A 19291-nucleotide genomic window follows, 5' to 3' on the forward strand; every position below is an offset into this window, starting at 1 on the left:
TTTTCATTATGTTGCTACCAGTGTTGGCAGTGCAGGAATTTAAGCTTCCGTGCTTAATGAAGCCTCTTGACACGCAGTGTGCACATAGCTATAATGTAAATAAAACATGGTGTATTTGTGTCTGTGTGAGGTGCTGCAGTTGTTGCTGTTTTGTGTATTTTGACTGTCCGGGTGACAGCCGCTCAGGCGTGTATGCTGCAGGGGGGGGGGCAGCAACAAATAGAAGGCCGCCGCTGCTGCTGCTGTTCTCTTCAGGTTTATTCATCCTGAAGAGCGTTGGTGTGTTGTTGTGTGCGCGCACCTCTTTGCCTCCTTCACAGCGTCGGAGAAAACAAAGGCGTCCTCGCTCTTGCAGGCCCTGATTGCAGTCATTAGGATTCACAGGCACTCCTGGTGTGACGGGGCCTCTCCTCGAGGGGATTCTGCTCGCAAAGCGCCGCCGCTCGCCTGTTTTTAATAACAATCATCTAAAATCGCTGCAATTAGCCCGCAGCTACGAAGAGATGGAGAGCAGAAAGATGTGGAGAGGGAGGGAGGGAGGGAGGAAGGGTTACACGCTCGGATTCAGTGAACCTTTCGAATGTCAGCTCCTCTTTCACATGGAAAATTCAAGAGGGCCTTTGTGTTCATCAATTATTAGCCATGAAAGTTAAAAAGATCCATTGTGTATTTTTAATCAGAGTTATATGGGGAATCTTTGAACTGATTCCCAGTCCTGCCCGGGGCTACAAGCTGAGGCAGAGGTAGCCTCTCCCACCCCACACATCCCCTCCAACCACTCAACCTCAGCACTCCCTGTGCAGCTCAATGCTGTGTAGGCAAACGATTCACTCTGCTGCACTGGCGCAACAGTGTGGAGCCACAGAGGCTGCTGGTACAGTAAGGTATATACACAAGTCTGTTTTAAGAAGAGAGGTTGAGCGAGAGCTGACTCCCCTCAAAAATGTAGGTGTCGTCTTCAGGAAAGTACAAAAACAGGCAGGAAAACACAGAGTTTCTGCAACAATGGGATATGATATACTGAGCTTAACGGAATGTCTTCTTCTCTGCTCTGCAAACAGGCTGCGGAGTATTTCACATTTAATTTGGAGCGCGTGCGCTCAGTGATGTCCTTGATGCGCTATGTCTTTGCCAGAAGCTAAACTGGCCGCATCGTGTGACAGAGGTTAATTCACGGTATGAGCCAAAGTCAGCTTGAGTCAGATTTCACATTGAATGAAGAGGTACATCTTCAAAAGCCATTTAGTATTTCCGTTCAATTAAAATTTTTCTTGAAAGATTTTTTAAAGTCTTCCAATGGGGTGAGAAAGTTCTGTCCTTTCTAGTGCAGATCCATTAGTTAACATTATTCTTGACACTTATTGAGGCCCTGTGAGATTCTACCATTTATCCCAATAAAGATGCCTTTTCCTTGTTCTGCATTGAAAACAAGCTTGGAGCTACATCCTTGGCAAAATGATTCACTCACTGAGTCTGAATCAGAGGTTTAAAAGAGTTCTCCACCGATTTCAGCTTTGCACTCCTATAGCATTGTCAGACTCATGATGGACAGTTCCCCACAAAATCCAGAGAGGATCTTTTTTTATTCCATGCAATGTACTTCAGTACCCTTGGCGCCTACATTACCCATAACGCAACTCGACTCACTCGGCTGTGCAGATTGGGGTGTGTTATGCTACTAGGTGTTAATGTAGTCTTGAGCCCCAAGCAGAGATGAGCAGCGGGCTGCAGAGGTCTGGTCAGCTCGCTTCTTTCTAACTCCACACCACCGGATGTTTTTCATTTTCAAACTTGTCGTTTTCAGGCCCAACTGACGCTGACTCAGGTGACATCACTTGAGGCAAGTTATCATACTTCACACAGCTCCCTCCGGAGCCGTAAAAGGTTTTATACATCTAATGTGCAGACTTTTGATTCATTTCAACATTGATTTGATTAGGGATATTTCAGTTACAATGCCAATTTTGCTTGGACATGAAAGAGATTATTATATATATATCAGAAAATGATTATATTTTATAGTCTTTTGACACGCTGATGTGGAACAGCGCAAGCACTGTACATGAAATTGTTGACGTGCTGCTGAAAATGCGTGAAAAGCGCAGTGTGCTTCACGCATCCACAGGAGAAGGCACATATTGAAAGTTCGGTCTCTGGATTTCATGAATCGATATTGGCTCGTTCAAAGTAAGATTGTATTTGAAAAATTGTTTTTCTTTTTTGACCCAGCCCTGTATGCAATAGTACTCCCAACACCTGGAAACAGACTTTGATGTGTGGATTTCCATTTTAACAAGTCATGTGCTATTTTATTTTTACTATAGGATCTACCACGGGGCGATAAAAAGATCTGTTCTTTCGAATATCTTTCTTGACACTTCTTGTAATATTCTGCCCTCTTAGAAGATAAGAAAGCTTTGTCTTTGAAACGTCCTGCATTGAAAACAAGCGTGGAGCATCTTTGGCATCTTTGGCTCAATGATTCACTCACGGAGACTGCATCAGAGCTTTAGGAACAAACACACATCTTTGTAGTGTACATCTCCCTGGTTTTGCAAGGTTTGATGTTATAAATCTTGTGCTTTTAAGATGTCCGTTAGTACATGTCCTCATGGAGCAGTACAATCACAGTGGTGCTGAAGGGAGACAGGGTGACCAAGAGAGAGGAGAATGATGTTTTTTCAAGTATTGAAATATTTAAGTCTTGATTGAATGTTGTAGGATAGAGGTGTGTGTGTGTGTGTGTGTGTGTGTGTGTGTAATGTTGAAAGTGTAATGTTTTTTTTGCTTTGCTTTTAAAGCAACAGTCTCTCATCCCAGTAGAAGTATTAGATAATAAGGGTGTATACGGTCTGTGTTATTTTCCAGTCGTTTCTGCTGTCCTCCTCCATCTACTCTTCCTCCTGATGTGTTGTCATGTAGCACCACCCACAGGTCATCAGGAGGGTGACAGGCTGTTGTGCTGCAGCTCTCCGTCAGGGAGGAAAGACACATGGGTCTGACTGAAGCAGCAGCAGCAGCAGCTCTGGTTGCCAGTTGAAAATCAACTCTGAAAGCTCAAAGTAAAGCAGAAGAATTCTCAGTCACGAAGAGAGAGAGAAGTGCCCGCGCCATTGTTCCTTCTTGTGGGACGGGGAAAGAAAGTGCAGCATACACGAGAGAACCCAGCGCGCTCTCTCAGATTCAGTCTTTGTTCAGGCTGTGCTGAATTATTTACCCGTGTGTTTAAAAGACGCTCGGGGGAATTTCGACATTAGCTCTTCGGAGCTCGCTCTCAAGTCTTTCCGGCCTACAAAAGGTTGGCGTCCTTTCATGAAGTGTAGTGTGTACAGACAATTGTAAATGAAGAGTTATCAGGGAAAAAATGAGGGGGGGGGGAAAGTTTTGATAAAAAGCATTGTTGAAAGCGCGCTTTTGAATGCAGTGGATGCTTGTTCTTTGGCTCTCCTGTGAGACTGTGGGGAAGTAAAAGCATTTCTCGCCCAAACCCCCATCGCTTCCTGGTACTTTTAAGATTGTACCCAGCTTTGCATGTTTTCTCTGCTTTATTTCTCTTCTTTGTCTTCTGGATAGAAAATAAGCCTTGTATAGTCCTCATTTGCATTCACTGAGCTTCTCCATAATTTATGATACAAGTACCTTTACACTGTTTGAAACTGTGATGCAGTCTGAGAGTGACTTCACTTTGTCAAGGTACCGCTGTTGTTTGTAGACACAAGCAGCGGTGATTTTGTTAACTGCATTGATTCTGTTGAAATTGTAGATTCTCACTAAAAGCTGTTTTGGGAATGAGACGTCACCAGGAATCATTTATTACGGTTCAATACGTCACGGCCTTGACCGAGTTTCTCAGAGGGTGATAGAAGCTCATCTGAGAAAAACTTGATTAGGGTGCAAGGTTACATCAGTGTTACCATGAAGGCAGGTCAGCCTACAGTAAAACAGAACAGGTCACAAGTCAGCCTGAAAAACAAACTCAATTCCACACAAAGTAACTTTGCTCTGAAGTCAGACAAAGTCTTGTGATGCAGGTTATCCCCCTTTTGTTTATTACTAATTAGCCACAGTTATGTGAGAGCTGCCTGTTTTTTTGGCAGGATAATTGATTGTGGATGAGGAATATGTGTGCTGCAGCCAACGCTAGCAAATCTGCACTGATGAGTCTATGATCCCTGGTTCCCGGGTTGTTTATGCAGGGCTCATGCCATCCACAGCCCATGTAGTTCAAAGCCATTTGACACAAAAGCTGTCGCAGTGGAAAGCCACAGAAATGCAAAGTACAACTCCCACATTACTTCCTTCAGTATTTCTTTGATTAGACCTCACTGGATTCTTGCGCTGCTTATATAAAGTCTTCATCTCATACTGGCCTATTTGAAATCATTACACCAGTTTTGTTCCAGAAAATGCCTGAAGTTCCAAGTGATAAACCTCAGGCTGAGAGCCTAATTTTCCCCAGCAAACTCAGAAAGCCACAGGCAGACTTCCTCTCCTGCAGAGCCTGGCTTTTAAATTGTATTTCATTCATTTTTTTGTGTGCTTTTCACCAAAATTGCCACACTGAGGGTTACAGAAATAATTTTCAGTGTTTCCTCCGGGGGGGGGGGAGGGGGGCTGTACTCCCCAATTTTTTCTCCTTTTTTTGCCGCGGCGCAAACACAAAAGAGAGACAAACGGCTCAGTATCAACCGTGATTTCCTGAATATCCCAGTGGGAGCGCGGGAAGTCAGGGTGCATGCAGCAGATCGGCATTGCCCTGAAACAGCAGCCATGCTGTGAAGGAGATGGCTTTTCTCTGCGACAGTCCGACTGTGAGCCACGGGTCTGCAAATGAAACAGGGGGAGGAGGGATGCAGCCTTTACAGATTCAAGGCCCCTATTGCCTTACTGGGCATGTCTGCTGCTGTGGTGAGGCAGAAGGGAAAAAAAGCAGCAATGGATAAACAGACAAAGAGCTGCAGATAATTCTGTTGAAAATACAGTGGTGCTATTTCTTGCTGTTTTTGAATTCATCAGGACCCATGCTGTGCCACTAGTGATTTGTTAATATATGCAGCTCATCTGATGTAGATGTGTAAACTCTGTGTAGGGTTATGGATGGCTGTGCAGACAGATTGTTTGCTCTGGGTTCTCTGTGGTCCTGGTGGGTGGGATCTGCCAGCATCATCTTACATTGTTTTCCACATGAGCTTTATTGAGTTCCCAATTACAATGCTGGTCCTCTTGTCTTGGGCTCACCACTGCTGCTGAATTGACCTTGCATTTTTGCAAGGCAGTGCTGTTGTGTTTCCCGGCCAGCAGGCCTATTAGGCAGGCAGACAGTGAGGCAGACTGACTCCTTCTCTCAGGCCCTGCTCCTGCAAGACCCTGCTTAACAGGCATCAGGCTTGCACACTTAATACTTGGGAGGGGAGAGCGGGCTTAGCTCTCATCGCAGCTGACATTGTTTCAGGCAGCCAGACAAGGCCGGACTGCTGCAGCCTTCCTTATTAGCCTTGTCTAGATTGGCTTTTCCTCAGTCTGACACTAATGTTTAATGAGAAAGGTTACTTTGGTATTTAATGGAATGGGTAGCAATGAGCTGCACGCTGTACATGGACAGCCGTCTCCTGCTGTTGTTTTCCCAGAGCTCGCCTGGCTGTCGGAACAACAGAGGAAGGGGCACGGAGGAGGCGCTTGCAGTAGGTGGAGCTCTTGTCTTGGATTTTGATGTTGGAGTTGACTCACCTGCTCGTGAAGGACACGACAGCTGCCTCAGTGTGTGTGTGTGTGTGTGTGTGTGTGTGTGTGTGTGTGAGTGTGCACACATCCCTTTCAGATGGCATTTATGCAAAATGCAAAGATATAACGAGATTTATAAGCCCTCTGTACACACACACATGCCCAGTCATATAAACACATAAAGCACATTTTCAGTGTAGAGCTAATTGACAGCTCTTGATGGGTGGTGCAACACTGCCAACTGTCGGTGTTTACATGAGACCTTATTAGAAATTGTAATGGGACTCTTGTGTTTTCAGCTGGTAATAGTTTGTGCATGTGTGTACATGAGTATACACAAGCTTTATTTACTGCCTGCAACCGCACACTACCTTTCTCTCGCAGCTTCCTGACACCTCCATGCACTGGAACAAACGTAAACGTCTCCCCCCCATTTTCTCCCTGCTCTGTCTGTTTTCCCTCCCCCTCCCACTCTCCCTCCTCCTCCTCCTCCTCCTCCTCCTCCTCCTCTCTCTCTCTTCCCTTTGCGCCATCTCCTCCCCGCAATCTACCGCAGGCCCTCCATCTCTCCGGCCTGTCAGCGTGCTTTTTCATTTGGCTTGTTGCTACAGGGGGCTCGACGCTGGCAGATTACAACTCGGCAGCCAGTCATTTTCGATTTATCAGAGCCCCCTCCCTCTGTGCCCCCACCCCCCTCTCAGCCAGCCACACTCACTACCCTCGCCAGCATCCATCCAGACACATAGCAATTCCTCATCACCCCACCACCCAACACACCTCCACCCTTCCCCTGTTCCCTCCCACCTTCCATATCTTCCTCTTTCGATCAGCGCGGAAAATGTAGCTCGCAAGCCCCAAGACAAAAAAAAAAAAAGAAATATTGTGGCAGTGGAAGCATTTAAGTTAGAGAGGCAGCTAGTGCTGTATTATTACTTAGGCCTCTGTCACTGGTGATGACCCGGGAGAGTGGAGAATATCGACCGTGTGTCACTCAAGGCATTCAGCAGATTGCATTGACAAAGCTTGTCGGGGCCTTTAATAGCAAGGTTAGCAGCCTTGGCTCGGACCCAGGAGAAAACTCTAACTGTGCCCTATTTCATGGTGGCTTTTAACCATTCCCTGGGTCCAGAGAGTGGATTGATAACAGTAAGGAAGTAATTTTACTCTCATAATTGCCTCTCTGTGGTTGACATTTGTGGCCCTCAGCACCCGTAAAAGTGCCTTTCCAAGAACAGGAGAAAGAGGTCCAGCATTGTCTGGCTGCTCTTTGTGACAGAAAATAGCTTCACACGAACAAAGATGTGGTACACTTAACAAAACATGGTGGAGGCAAAGAAAAAATCAGAAGGGTGTACAAGTGTGATTTATGAGTTGAAGGAAGTCCATTACTCGCTAGAGGAAGCCCAGACCAAAACACAAACAGAGTAAGGGCCTGGCGTGCAAAGAGGGTCATTGAGCAATTCTTTTGCCCTGCCAAGATTGCTGATAGCTGCTGAAAACACTACTTGTCAGAGGAGGAAAAAACTGACAAGATTTCGATCTCACTGTAATTCTCAATATAAATAAGAGCACTAAACCACCTAAATAGTCTCTCTTGAAGCCAAGTGATGTGGAACTAGGCTGAAATGTAACAGGTCCCCTGTGTATTGTCATTTGCCTTACACACATGTGGGGAAGCAATTTCTACACGCAGCGCAGTCATTGCTGGATGATGTCAGGTCTTGCGTGGCAGGTAGCTATTCCAAGTGCTGTGTCGGCCTAAATCATAACGCTGAAACAGATTTGACTTCTTTTATTTCCACAGTAAAGCTGTGACATTGGATAAAGAAATCAGTGTTTATTTTCCATGGTTTGAGTTATGACAAGTTTAGAGAAAGTAAGATGACAATGTTCCATCCTGTGTAAAACCATCTTTCATTGAACTGCTACAAGTACGTGCCCTAGTTACTGCTGCTGTACCGAGGCTTTTCAAGTAGGAATAACTTTCCAAAGTTCCAAACCTCCAACTTTTTAAGTGGCGTTGCTGAAATAGTTTTTCAGCTGAAAACTGATAGGTAGTTAATAATTGTGGAAAGTCCTTGACAATTGTGCATTTTCTGATACAGTCACCCATCTGAGTCTTGACGTGTGATGACTGTGAATTCAAAATGACTTAATTTTCTGCTTCCTCCACAAGTAGTGACACTTAAGTCAATTAGAAGTTGATTAATGACGGTTGTTAATGTTGCTAGCTTCCTTTTGTAGAAAACTTATAATGGACAGTCATGTTTTTTGTTGTCTTTGCCAGCGCTGATTATGCCATCTAAGTGCATGTGCCCCCTTTACAGATGTAATTTCTGGCCAGCTTGGTTGTTTTGGTTGGAAGATGGTGAGGAAATTCTCCACTACTACCACTGCCAGTGACCCTTCAGTAGTAAAGTTAATGTTCATGCCAGTACTGTGTAATAGTGGCTGTGTGGTAAAGTACAAAGGAAGAACAAACAGCATGCTTTTAATAGGGCAGTGGTCTACAAAGACATTCGTAAATGTAAATGGGAAAGTATTTGAAATATTGAGATGATGCACAAATATTACCAATTGTGACAAATTATTATTATATATAATTATTGGGCAGGAGATATGTGCTGCCTTAACGTCAAAGAAAGTACGGTTTATAGTTCTTGCAAGTGGTCCCACAGTGGCCAAAAAAGACCCTGTAACAGCAGTAGCTTTCTGGCAAATATCAAGCCAAAGTTTTTTTGAGACGTCTCATCTCGGGCAGTTAGGTGTTGCAGAATATTCCCTCTTTCCCAGTTGTATTTAGATGTTTCACATGTGCACTCATAATAACGATATTTCCAACAGCACATGAAGGCAGCGCTGAAACAATGCAGAGATTGCTTTTTGTGAGGTCCCCAGCCTGTCCGCTACTTACCAACCCATTATGGGCACATTCCAGCTGCATTTTTTATGACCATTCAGATGACAGGGAGTCAGGTACGCCGTCAATGTGGTTCCACTGTAATGTTAATGGACAATATTCTGTCATCATCATGGCTTTATGTACCATCTTTCATCAGAAAAAGCACAGGATGTTGTTGCATTACATGTGAGTTATTTCCGGTCTGAAAAGTCCTGATTATTTCAATTACAATCATGTTGTTTGGCTGTATTTTTGTTGCCCTTGGCTTTTTGCTGTCTCCCATTACCAGTCTGTTAAAACAGCCAGAGCAGATGTTTTTCGAACATACTCCTCACGAAGCAGCCGAACTCAGGCTGCTATTTATACGGTGGGAGCGTAGCAGTGTCTTGTTTTATGACTTGATAACGACAGATGTGAATTTCAGCAAGGTGGCTAAATGAGGACGTTTACTGCAGGGATTAGTGATAACAGCGCTGGCCCCGGGCAGACACCCTGGGTCAGCCAAATAGGAAATGTATATCCTGCCATCAGATTTTACAGCCTCCTCTAATCCCCCGAATAGCAGTGCAGATGGAGCCAAATGCAGGTAAGGTGAGACGCTATCATTCTTGTTGGTTTACACCAGCACAGCCAGCCACAGCATGGTGCTTGATAGGCAGGGCCCCCTGTTCACTAAATGGCAATATCCACCTGCTGAACAGAGATCAGCTTATGACCCCATGGCCTTCACTTTAACGTCCACTGACTTATTAGATCACTGCAGATATGCAAACCGTTGATCACAGAGAGTTTGTAGTTATGAGCATTGGTATTCACAGGCAAGGTGACTGATGTGAGTGAAGGATGTGATGTTTTCCCAAATGAAGAGATGTAACCTTCAAATGTTGCTGTCTGTACAACATTCAGTTAGTGCTGCCTGTGTCTTATTTGCTACAGTTGGCATTAATGTGTGTAAAATTCAATCAGGCATTCTTGTGTGTTGTTCCAGAGTGGATGTAAAGGAATTAATTACATGTTTATTGAATGGTCTTTTCTCTTAAGGATTTCAATGGAATGTCTTTAATTTATCTCAATTAGCAAACACATGTGCTAGCTTTATTTACTGCATTACTCTCCAGCCAGTAGTTCCTCCACGCCTCAGGGTTTAGCATAATGACACAACTTTGACCTATATAGCTTGTCTTTCTGAAATAGCCACAGCTGGGTTACAGTGCTCTGCCATTTTACAAATGTTTGTAATGTGTCCCTCCTTTTGAAAGGCCCTGCTTATGCATTTTCCACTTTATTTGCAGCCATGCGTCGGGGCAAGCACTCTGCTGCTATTCCTGTAACATAAAAAAAGCCGTCTTTCCCTAAACTAGAAGCGTTTGTCTATCATATTACCACCACACATGAGCCGCACACAAGGCTTGACCCAGTGTTAAGTGTCTGCGCTAAATTTCATTGCCTCCATCTACTGGAAGGCCTGCCAATATACTGGCAGTGAATTCCTGGAGGAAAATAAATGGCAATAAAAGAGAGAAATGATAGCCCCTGCAAGCCGATAGGAGAGGGCTTTTTCTCTGCTGTCTGTCTTTTTTTCCATACCGCTCTTTATTGAGGCTGCCTAGCTCGGGGAGCTGTGATTTGGCACACTGGCTGTGGCTTTAGTTGGATGGGTCCCTGAAAGCCGGTATTGAAGTAACGACTCAGTAGCACAGATTGAAGAGCTGGGGAATCATGTAATTAATTGCACGCAAATTTCTTCTGAGTAGTTATGTGGTGATGAGCGCTCAACTGGGCAGCTAGCAACAGTCTTTTCGACCCCCTCCCTCTCCAGCCAGTACCCTCCTCCCTTTCCCAATGCATTTTGGGAAGGAATCTACTAACAGTATTCTCCCGGTCTGTTTTGTCTGCTGTACACAGGGAACGTTAGAGCTCATGGAAAGAATGGAGGTGTGTAAAGTGGGCAGGAAGGTCATTTTACTGCCACACTGGGCTACTATAACAAGATGTTCAGATATGATCTGAGAGACTAGAGGTCTCTCGCTGCTCTTATATTCGCCCCCCCCCCCCAACCACACACTTTTTCTCCACCTGCTCAGTTCATTATTAAATCTGGGAATTGTCCCCATAACTCAATCCACCAGACTACAGCATTATATGACCATTTGTGAGAAGGGAGAAGGGTGATTGCGACGCAGGGCAGAGGATGGATGTTAAAAGCATATTGATTTGTCTGTAATGTCGTCATAGATCAGAGATTTATGGCAATATATAAATGCACCCACAAGCTCTAGTAGCCTCCAGCCTGTGGTGGAGGAAATGGAGTCCTTAGGATGACTGATGAGATCAAGACAGTGCTCTCAACTATGTTTACCCCCCCCCCTCGAGCCTCCATTTCCCACTCCTCCTCTCAGGATGCTCTCACCCTGCGGCTGCTGTGACTAGTCCTTAGTGGCTCCATATCTTTGCTTTGGCTTTACATTCCAGCACAGAGGCTAGAAAAGCCTCCTCTGTGGCCTGAGATTGGTCGGAGTGGGTGCATTCAGCCTCACTGATCTCTCCCCTGCTAGAAAAATGATGTCTGACAAGGTCACCAGAGATCATTGCCGCTCAATGATGCTAGAGGATTGAAAGGAAATGGAGCTTCTCCATGGTTACATACCTACAGTAGGTACTAATAAAAGCTGCTGCACTAGCTGACTGTGAGTGACATCTTAACCACAGGCAAACAGCAGGCTTTAGGATGAACATGGCAAGTCTTAATATGTCATTTAGTCACAGTGATGAAAGAACTCATGACATCCATGCTTCAGCTACTGAGATAAAAAGGGGTATTAAGGGTTATTTTCACACTGTATGCCTACGACTTCTTTGCCACACACAGAGCTAACAGTAAACAAATCTGGGGCAATGGAAGCCAAGCACTGATGCTCAGTGACAGGCTGTGAGCAAGGGTGGCAAAGGGGGTTATGGGTGACGAGAGAGCCAGGCGGGGCTCCTGTCTGTGGCAGTGAAAGCAGCTGGGCCTCGGATCCAAGCACAGGGGTCAGAGCCAGGCCACGCTGGTGGGCTCGCCCACACAACCACTGTCAGAATGATGACGTAGGGCTCGTTGTCGCCCCCCCCCCTCACAGGCCCTGACGAACCCTCAGCTCCTCTTTTTACGGTCTCATCAGATAAAGCCAGCTGCAAGTTAAACAGGCCCAGCAGTTTCCAACTGCTGTTGTCGACCAGCCCAAGGTGCTTTTCCTAGATGGGCTCACTGTGAGGCTGATGTGATCTAGAGGCTGGTAGGGACATAATTAGTGATGCTTAATGTGTTGTAATGTTTGGCAATGGCGTTTCCTAAGGCTACACGAGAGCGCCTGTATAAAGTCGACAGAAATTCTTCAAGTTGTTCATTTTAACTGCTGAGTCGTGGAGCTCCCCAGCACTTTAATAGCCCTGGTATATAGACCTGTGAAAGTAGCATAAAGGAGATATTCAAAGTGTAGTCAGTGGAAACCAAGGGGATTTGACAGTGCCGCAGGAAATAGACAATTTATTATCAGCAACACAGCCTAGATAGTGGATTATCTATAAAACTTTCATGGTCCTCCCTCAGTGGCAAGCAGCCATAAAACTTCCCAAATGAGGGACTTGTTAATTTACTTGTTAAAGCAAATTAAAAATTTATAAACGCTTTTAGGTAAATGAGATCCTCTTTCATTGCTGCCCTAGTGGGATTCTCTTTGCCAGATCCTGAGAGGACAGGTTAGCTGTTCTGAAAGCCGCAGAAGAACAATAAAAGCCGTTAAATTGTTCCAGGTTTTATTACCGCCGAGCTCCGCAGCTGCTGTTGTGCGTAACTAAGGGAAACCAGGAGCTGATGGCTATCCCACTGAGGCCAGTACAGAAAACTGAGCCCAGTTCTCTCTGTCTTTTTTTTTTTCTATTTTCTTTTTGTTGGATGAGGGATGGGGGTTGGGGGTGGAGTTGCTGGGGCAGGCCGGGTTGTGTATGGCTCTGTTTTTAAAAAGGCCTTTGTGGTTAGAAATGTTAGCAGGCCTACTTTTGTGCTTGATTGCATTGAGTCTGTAGTGTAGCCCTTGAGAATAGGTCAATACACTTGTAAAATTCCACTATGGCAACGGTGAGCACTTTTCAGTAAGTGAAAAATAATTGACTCCACATGTTCAAGACAATGTTGTAATAGCTTACTTTTCAGGGGAACTGTGTTAAATGAGATATTTCATAATTTTTCTGCACTCTGATCCGAGAATATAGTGAAGTGCGTACTGTGTGCTCTGAATCATGTTTGAGTGCCTAAATGCCGCTAATACCCCTCTGCTGCCACCAGCAACAACACTGAAATGAGAACAGCCCGTATTGATTTAGTCTTTTTTTAATGAAATTTTTTGTATTGTATTTTTTAAGACAGGCATCTTGTGCCTCGGGAGACATGTCAAGATAAGTATTTGTGAGGCATACATGACATTCAATGGCACCTTTTCGTATTTCATGTGGCAGCTCTAATAATGCTGCTGTGAGGTTATCTGTGAAGACGCTTGTTCATTTCAGCCTAACCTTCAATAGAAAGCAAAAGTCCTTCTGCTATTCCTCATGTATGTTAGGAGTCATTGAAATTCAAGAGTGTATGAGTGAATATACTGCAGATTCTGTGAGAAGAACCTAGCTTTGGTCAAGGTCAAGAAATGGCAATCTCCTGACACATTATTGGAAATCCATAACATGGTAGACCTTTGAAGAGGAAGCCATTGACATCTCATTTGCTTCTATATTATCCATTTAGATATCTTCTCTCGCCATTGGCATATTCTTTTCCAGGTAATGTGGTTGCTTTTATGAACTATTTGAGACCGTTTTCAGACTACTGGTCTGTTTTGTATTCACAGCCTTAACTAGTGCTGTCCTCAAACTAAAAGTAATAGAATGTTTTTTGTTGGGTTTTTTTTTGACTAATTGAAGAAATGATTTGAAAAATCTGTTAAATGCCTTGTGTTATTGTCTCTCCACCGATTAATGCTGCCCTGCAGAACAAGCTATGTCTGAGTATCTAGTGCTAATTAGACTGAGCATATTTCTAAATTTCATATTTCTGGTATATGTGGATCAGTGGATTTGCTTTAAAATTCCTCCACTTGCGCGTACATAAATGCACTAAGGAGTTTTAACACTTTGACATGCAGCTGTCAAGTGAATAAAGGAGGTCTTCAACAAAGCGCGTGTTGACTGTGTCTCCACAGCACTCAGCACCCAGATATTACTGACACATTATACTCATTTGCGGGAATGCTCAGTTGTCACCACTGGACTATGCAAATACAGTGTGGCAGTAGCATTTCGAATTGCTGCTAGTTACTCATGTTCAAGCGTTTTTTTAAAAGAATGATTTATAAGACACGTTAAATGATTTCTCATAGAACTGTTTCATGCTAAGGTTTCGGCTGCTCTCTTTCAAAGTGTCACGCTGACTGCTGATTGAAAACAGTTGTTGATTCTCTACTTCAGTAAATTCAGACTGGTAAGAGAGACGAGGAAAAAAACAAACCATCCCCTAACACAGAACAGATTGCAGGAAAACAAGACCTCACTGTGTGGAAATTAATGGCAGATGCACTTACTAGTAGTTTAAATGTTTCATTAGATGCTAATGTCTCACTGTGTCTTTAATTGTTGTGAAATTAGCCTCTGGAATATTAAAACCATCTGTTTGTTATCTTCCTGCAGGGCCAATTCTTACCCAGGCTGCGTAGATACAGTAAGGTCATTAAATAAATGAATCCATATGCCTCAACTTGCATCTTAATTAATGTCTTTATGCTATTGTATTGATGCTATGCATCAGTACAGCACAGAAGTCTGGGGGCATCTGCACACACACATCTTAGATCTCTGTTGAATACAGTGAAGTGCACTGGTGTTCATTACAGGAGGTTTAGAACTGAAGGCTTTAAAGATACAGAGAATGACTTGCGCGCTGTAACAAGTTAAAGTGATCAGACCAGCGTTGTTATAGCAGAGGTCACAGAGACTGCCCCCTCCGCACCCACACACGGGTTTCTCATTTAGATTTATCATCAGATAGCAGGTCATTAAATTTCAACTTCACTTTTTGATGGCACTGACCACCAGCATTCCCTCCATTTGCTTAAGACATCCATTAATCACACCATAAAAAGAAATGAATCCATCATGTGAACCTCAGAAAGGGGAGAGAGCGAATGAAAAAAAAAAACAATTCTCTGAAGTAATTTAAGGGAGCTCAGGGGGAAATTAAAGGGAACAAGCTGAGGGATACGTTTTCAAATAGCTGTGTAATCAGGTCCCAAGCTATGTAATAGGCCTGAAAGATGAGCCGCTCTTTATTGGAATGTCTTTATTAGAAAATGTTCTTCAGACATTACACACAGTCAAATTTGTGCAAGATTTCTGATTTCATGGAGTACTTTCCCACTGGTAAGCCAGGATACAGACAGTGTGATTATGTGGTTTCACTACTGCAGAGTCAGTTTGATACCACATTGATTAATAAAGGACAAATCTCTACATCTCCCCCACACTTGCCTGATTATGTTCCTTATAAGCTTACCATATATAAGTTTGGTTTTGGGCTGCAGGAGTCAGCAGCAGCTTTCCGTAGGGTCTGCGTATTTTTTTTTTGTTTTGTGTGTGTGTGTGCACATTTATAAATGCATGAGTATGCTGGCGTGCGCTGCCCAGTGTTGTCAGCAGGGACACCGCCTGGTTAATAAATATTATAGGTCAACATGTTTTGATGAAGGAGCTGCAGACCAGGGTGTAAACAGCGTCCCTCGCCCTTTCTTCAAGGATCAGTTCACGGACCGGGGTGGATGAGATATTTTCTCCCCTTTTCTCTCTAAAAAATGTGGAAACTCCCCTCAGACAAACTGGCATTTACAATAAAAAGAGAGAAAATGTGTCCTGGTTTTTGTGGGAATAAAATGTGTTGGAGGTAATTAGTGCTATCACAGCGCAGGGCGTCGGTGTGCATGTGCCTGCGCGTGCACCACGTTTGGTTCTTGTGTGCTCTCCCCAGCCTCGTCTCAGCATTGCCTGACCACATAGACACACACTCATGCACACGTTACACACATTCAGACACGCGCACGCACAGAGTCGAACAGGCCCATCAGGCATTCCCAGTGCTCAAACTCTCTTATCACGTTCAGCACTCTGGCGAATCCACCCGCCTTCCACCCATCATGCAATTCTCCCAAGGAATAGGGTTCTTTTCACACCGCTAATGGCCACAGAAAAGGGAACATTTTCATTTTAATTATCCGCTCAACTCAAGGGTTCTTTTGGTATTCCCCCACCTTGTGCCCTTTCACTGCACTAAATGATGGCTGATACCTGAAAAGAGAACACTGAAGGAGAGGTAAAAAAAACCCATATACTGTAGCTGTGAGCAGGAGAGGGAGGGGAAAGGAGGGTGCCATCATCTTCTAGTCCAAATCCTTTGTGTGTGCAGCGCCACGCTCTGCTTTTCTTATTAGGTGGCAGAGCAGCCGTTTACTGCACTGTCCCATAAAGCCATCTTTTTATGTGCTTTGAAATGAAACCTGCAGCGTTTGTCTGGTCTGGAAGGAGCAGCATGGGAGCTTCAGAGGACATCAATCGCAGAGTTGGACAGGGAGTACAGACCCCCACCTCCTTCCACTCAGCTCCGCACTCCCAAGAGTCTTTTATTGTTCTCCAGATTTTGAAAGGCCTCAGATGCTCGCGGATTGGCACATACTCCTCTTTATTCTTGTCATTTTGCTGCATCTCGAACAGAGTGTGGAGAGAGGGTGACACTTGCTGAGCTCCTGCTGCCTCGGCATGTGGTGTCTGCTTGGAAAGGATAGCGGCTCCATTTGAAGGTTCTGGAGGGGTCTTTGTCCCTGTTCTCTATTTCGTGGGCTGAGAGGAGTTTCATACTGCGAGATCAGATGGCGTCTGTCATTGGCAGGCGGAGTGATGGCCGCTGAATAGGCTCAGAAACATGACAGATTTACAGAGACAGCGCCGCAGCTCCTGCCAGTTCTCACATATTCATGAACCGATTTCTGTGGGATGCCTTCCCCAGCTAGCGTTATCCATGTAAAGCTCTAAACTGCAGTGTTAACAGTTTTGCTTCATGTTGTTAACCCTTGGTCTCCTTGTGTGTTGTGTTTGGCAGCTGAAGCCAGGGCAGAACAACTGTAAGGACAGCGACAGCGAGAGTGTGAGCGGAGAGTCCAAGCCCTCCATCAGGAGCAGCTCCAGAGACAGACTGACAGATGTGAGTACATTAACAAACAAGCTCACTACTTCAGTGGTAGTTTGAGGCTCTGTCATCAGGTCAGCACATGGGTTCAGAATATCAAATATAGATTAAAAAAAAGACGAAAATATTGGACACGATAATTGGAAACCAAAGTTTGAGCAAATATACTTCTAAACCAACTTCTCAGCAGTACTTAAAGGTGCCCTGTGCACTTTGTAAACGAACAAAAGTTATGTTTACATTCAGTGCTACTCACCAGAATGCATTGTGTGCATGCTTGAGCTCTAACGAACGCGATTAATGTATTTCCTTCCTCATAAAACATTTGCAAAGCCGATCTTTCTCAAAAGGTTAAAACCTGCATTGTTTACATCTGTGTTCACTGTGCCTTCTTTCTTGCCATTGCTGCGTTTCACATGTTGATCAGTGGAATAGTGGGAAAGCATTGGCAGGAACGTGTATCGCACCACCCGCGTGCACTTAATCATTCCATGTAACAGTAAAAACCTTTCATAGCTGTTCTGTACTATAACGCTGGAGAATTAAGTCAATGTTATAAATCAGTGCATGTTCTTTAAGCACAAATGTTATAAATTCTGCTCCAGTTTCTTAATTCAAGATGTGAGTGTGGCCTTGCACCTGCAGTATGTCACACAGACAGGTAAGTTATTGATGTGATATAATCCATTTTGTCAGGATTTCGTTTGGTGTTGAGCCAATGCAATTCAGCCTCAGCAGAGCACTTTGTGGTAAATCTTAAATGATCATAAGTGCTCTTGGAGTACTTCAGGTGAAGAGCACTATTTGCATCCCACCCACACACACACACACACACACACACACACACACTCTTTCTCTCCCAGAGGTTCTTTATGACTGATACAAAAAAAGACACTACTTACCCAGGTCCTCGTTCCTTGTGGAGGAGCTGAAGGCAAGCATTAACTGACAGAAGAAAGAGTGGCTGTGTCCCTGCGCCCTGTGACATATTTCAAGATGTAAAGCGAGCAGGCTCGAGGGACCTTGCTGCCAGACACCCACCCCTGCTCTTTGATTTGTGTGGAGAATCTACAGCGAAGCGATCAGATATCTGGCCATAATTAAAGCTGTCAGTTGGGAGGCGAGCTAGTCTTTGAGAAAGACATGGCCGAACAACTGAAGCAAAACTGATTCTGCGTGTAGCTTTACAATGCTTGACTGGGCATGAAATGAAATAAGTAATTTGATGTTGACAACAGAAATTGAAATGATACTTGCTGATTTCTGTCAGACTGCACCGTGGTGACTGTGCAGCAGTATACCAAGACAAATTTTGCTTAAACAATGGAGGTCATACAGACTGATGAAAGCATTCAATGTGTCATATGTTGTGTCAGGATCTCTAATAACTAGATATCAACCAAATACTACTACAACAAAGTTATTCAGCAACAGCATATTATAAAAAGCAGTATAATTACACTTAATGGTTCACGTTTAATATATGAGTGCCGGGTTTTGGTTTCATCTAAATTTAGATTCCCATGGCCATATCGAGCAGAGGGCAGCGAATTATCCTTCTGTTGTTCTGTTTGTTTTTTTTGCAAAATTTTGCCGAATAATGCATGTTACGGCCCCATATCAAAATGAATAAGGAGATTGGCACTCTTTGATGCTGCTGGCCAAATTTTGATAAAAGGGTTGCACTTGGTTGCTACATTGAGCTTGATATTAGTTGTACTTATCTTAAATGGACAAGCAAGAATCTATTAAAAATACAGCGTGTAACTGTTCTGATATGTTTTAGAGGCCTTTGCTCAATGTCATTTCTTTAATCACTGTTTGACATGTCATAATCCTTTGCCTGATTTGGCATGATTGGCCTACCGCCCTCCATTTAGATTACATCACGTTAATGGTTTGCACTCATTGCACACTAATAAAACATGTTTAAACAGTTACATCGTGTTATGGTCTACCCTTATTACTCAGTGTCTTCCATGTGCCTACAAAGACACTATCACTGTTGCTTCACATTCATCTTACTCTTGTTTGAATATTGGGCATGAACGCAGCCCGGAGGTGAATATGATTTACAGCACGAGCAGATGTTTACTTTGAGTTGAGTACTTTACTTTTTTTTTACTGAAACATTAAATCCCAAATTATTTCCGTAATTCATTTTGAGTGTCAGGAGGTTGCTCCTCCTCTATTTTTGAGAGGCAAGAGGGAGATCAAAATATCAAAAATAGTTAAAGCCTGAAATGGCGGTCCAATTATAATTTCAAAATTTTGTTTGAAATTCTCTTCCACTGTATTGTACGTGAGTGTGACCAACTGGCTAGATAGATTCATAAGTTCATACAATAGCATTTTAGAAAAGAAATTCTAATGTGCAAATTGTGAACTTTATTTAGTCCAATTTCCTTTTT

General features: G+C 43.8%; 1 protein-coding gene across 1 annotated transcript in view; it reads left to right on the forward strand.

Annotated features, from left to right (window-relative positions):
- Positions 1-19291, forward strand: part of auts2a (activator of transcription and developmental regulator AUTS2 a) — a 282785-nt gene that overhangs the window by 107105 nt on the left and 156389 nt on the right. Inside the window, exon 3 of the mRNA XM_070917000.1 lies at positions 16794-16895. Within this exon, the coding sequence (XP_070773101.1) occupies positions 16794-16895 (102 nt within the window). The remainder of the gene's footprint in view (positions 1-16793; positions 16896-19291) is intronic.

The sequence above is a fragment of the Enoplosus armatus genome, chromosome 13 (assembly GCF_043641665.1).
Source record: "Enoplosus armatus isolate fEnoArm2 chromosome 13, fEnoArm2.hap1, whole genome shotgun sequence".
Classification (NCBI taxonomy): Eukaryota; Metazoa; Chordata; class Actinopteri; order Centrarchiformes; family Enoplosidae; genus Enoplosus; species Enoplosus armatus.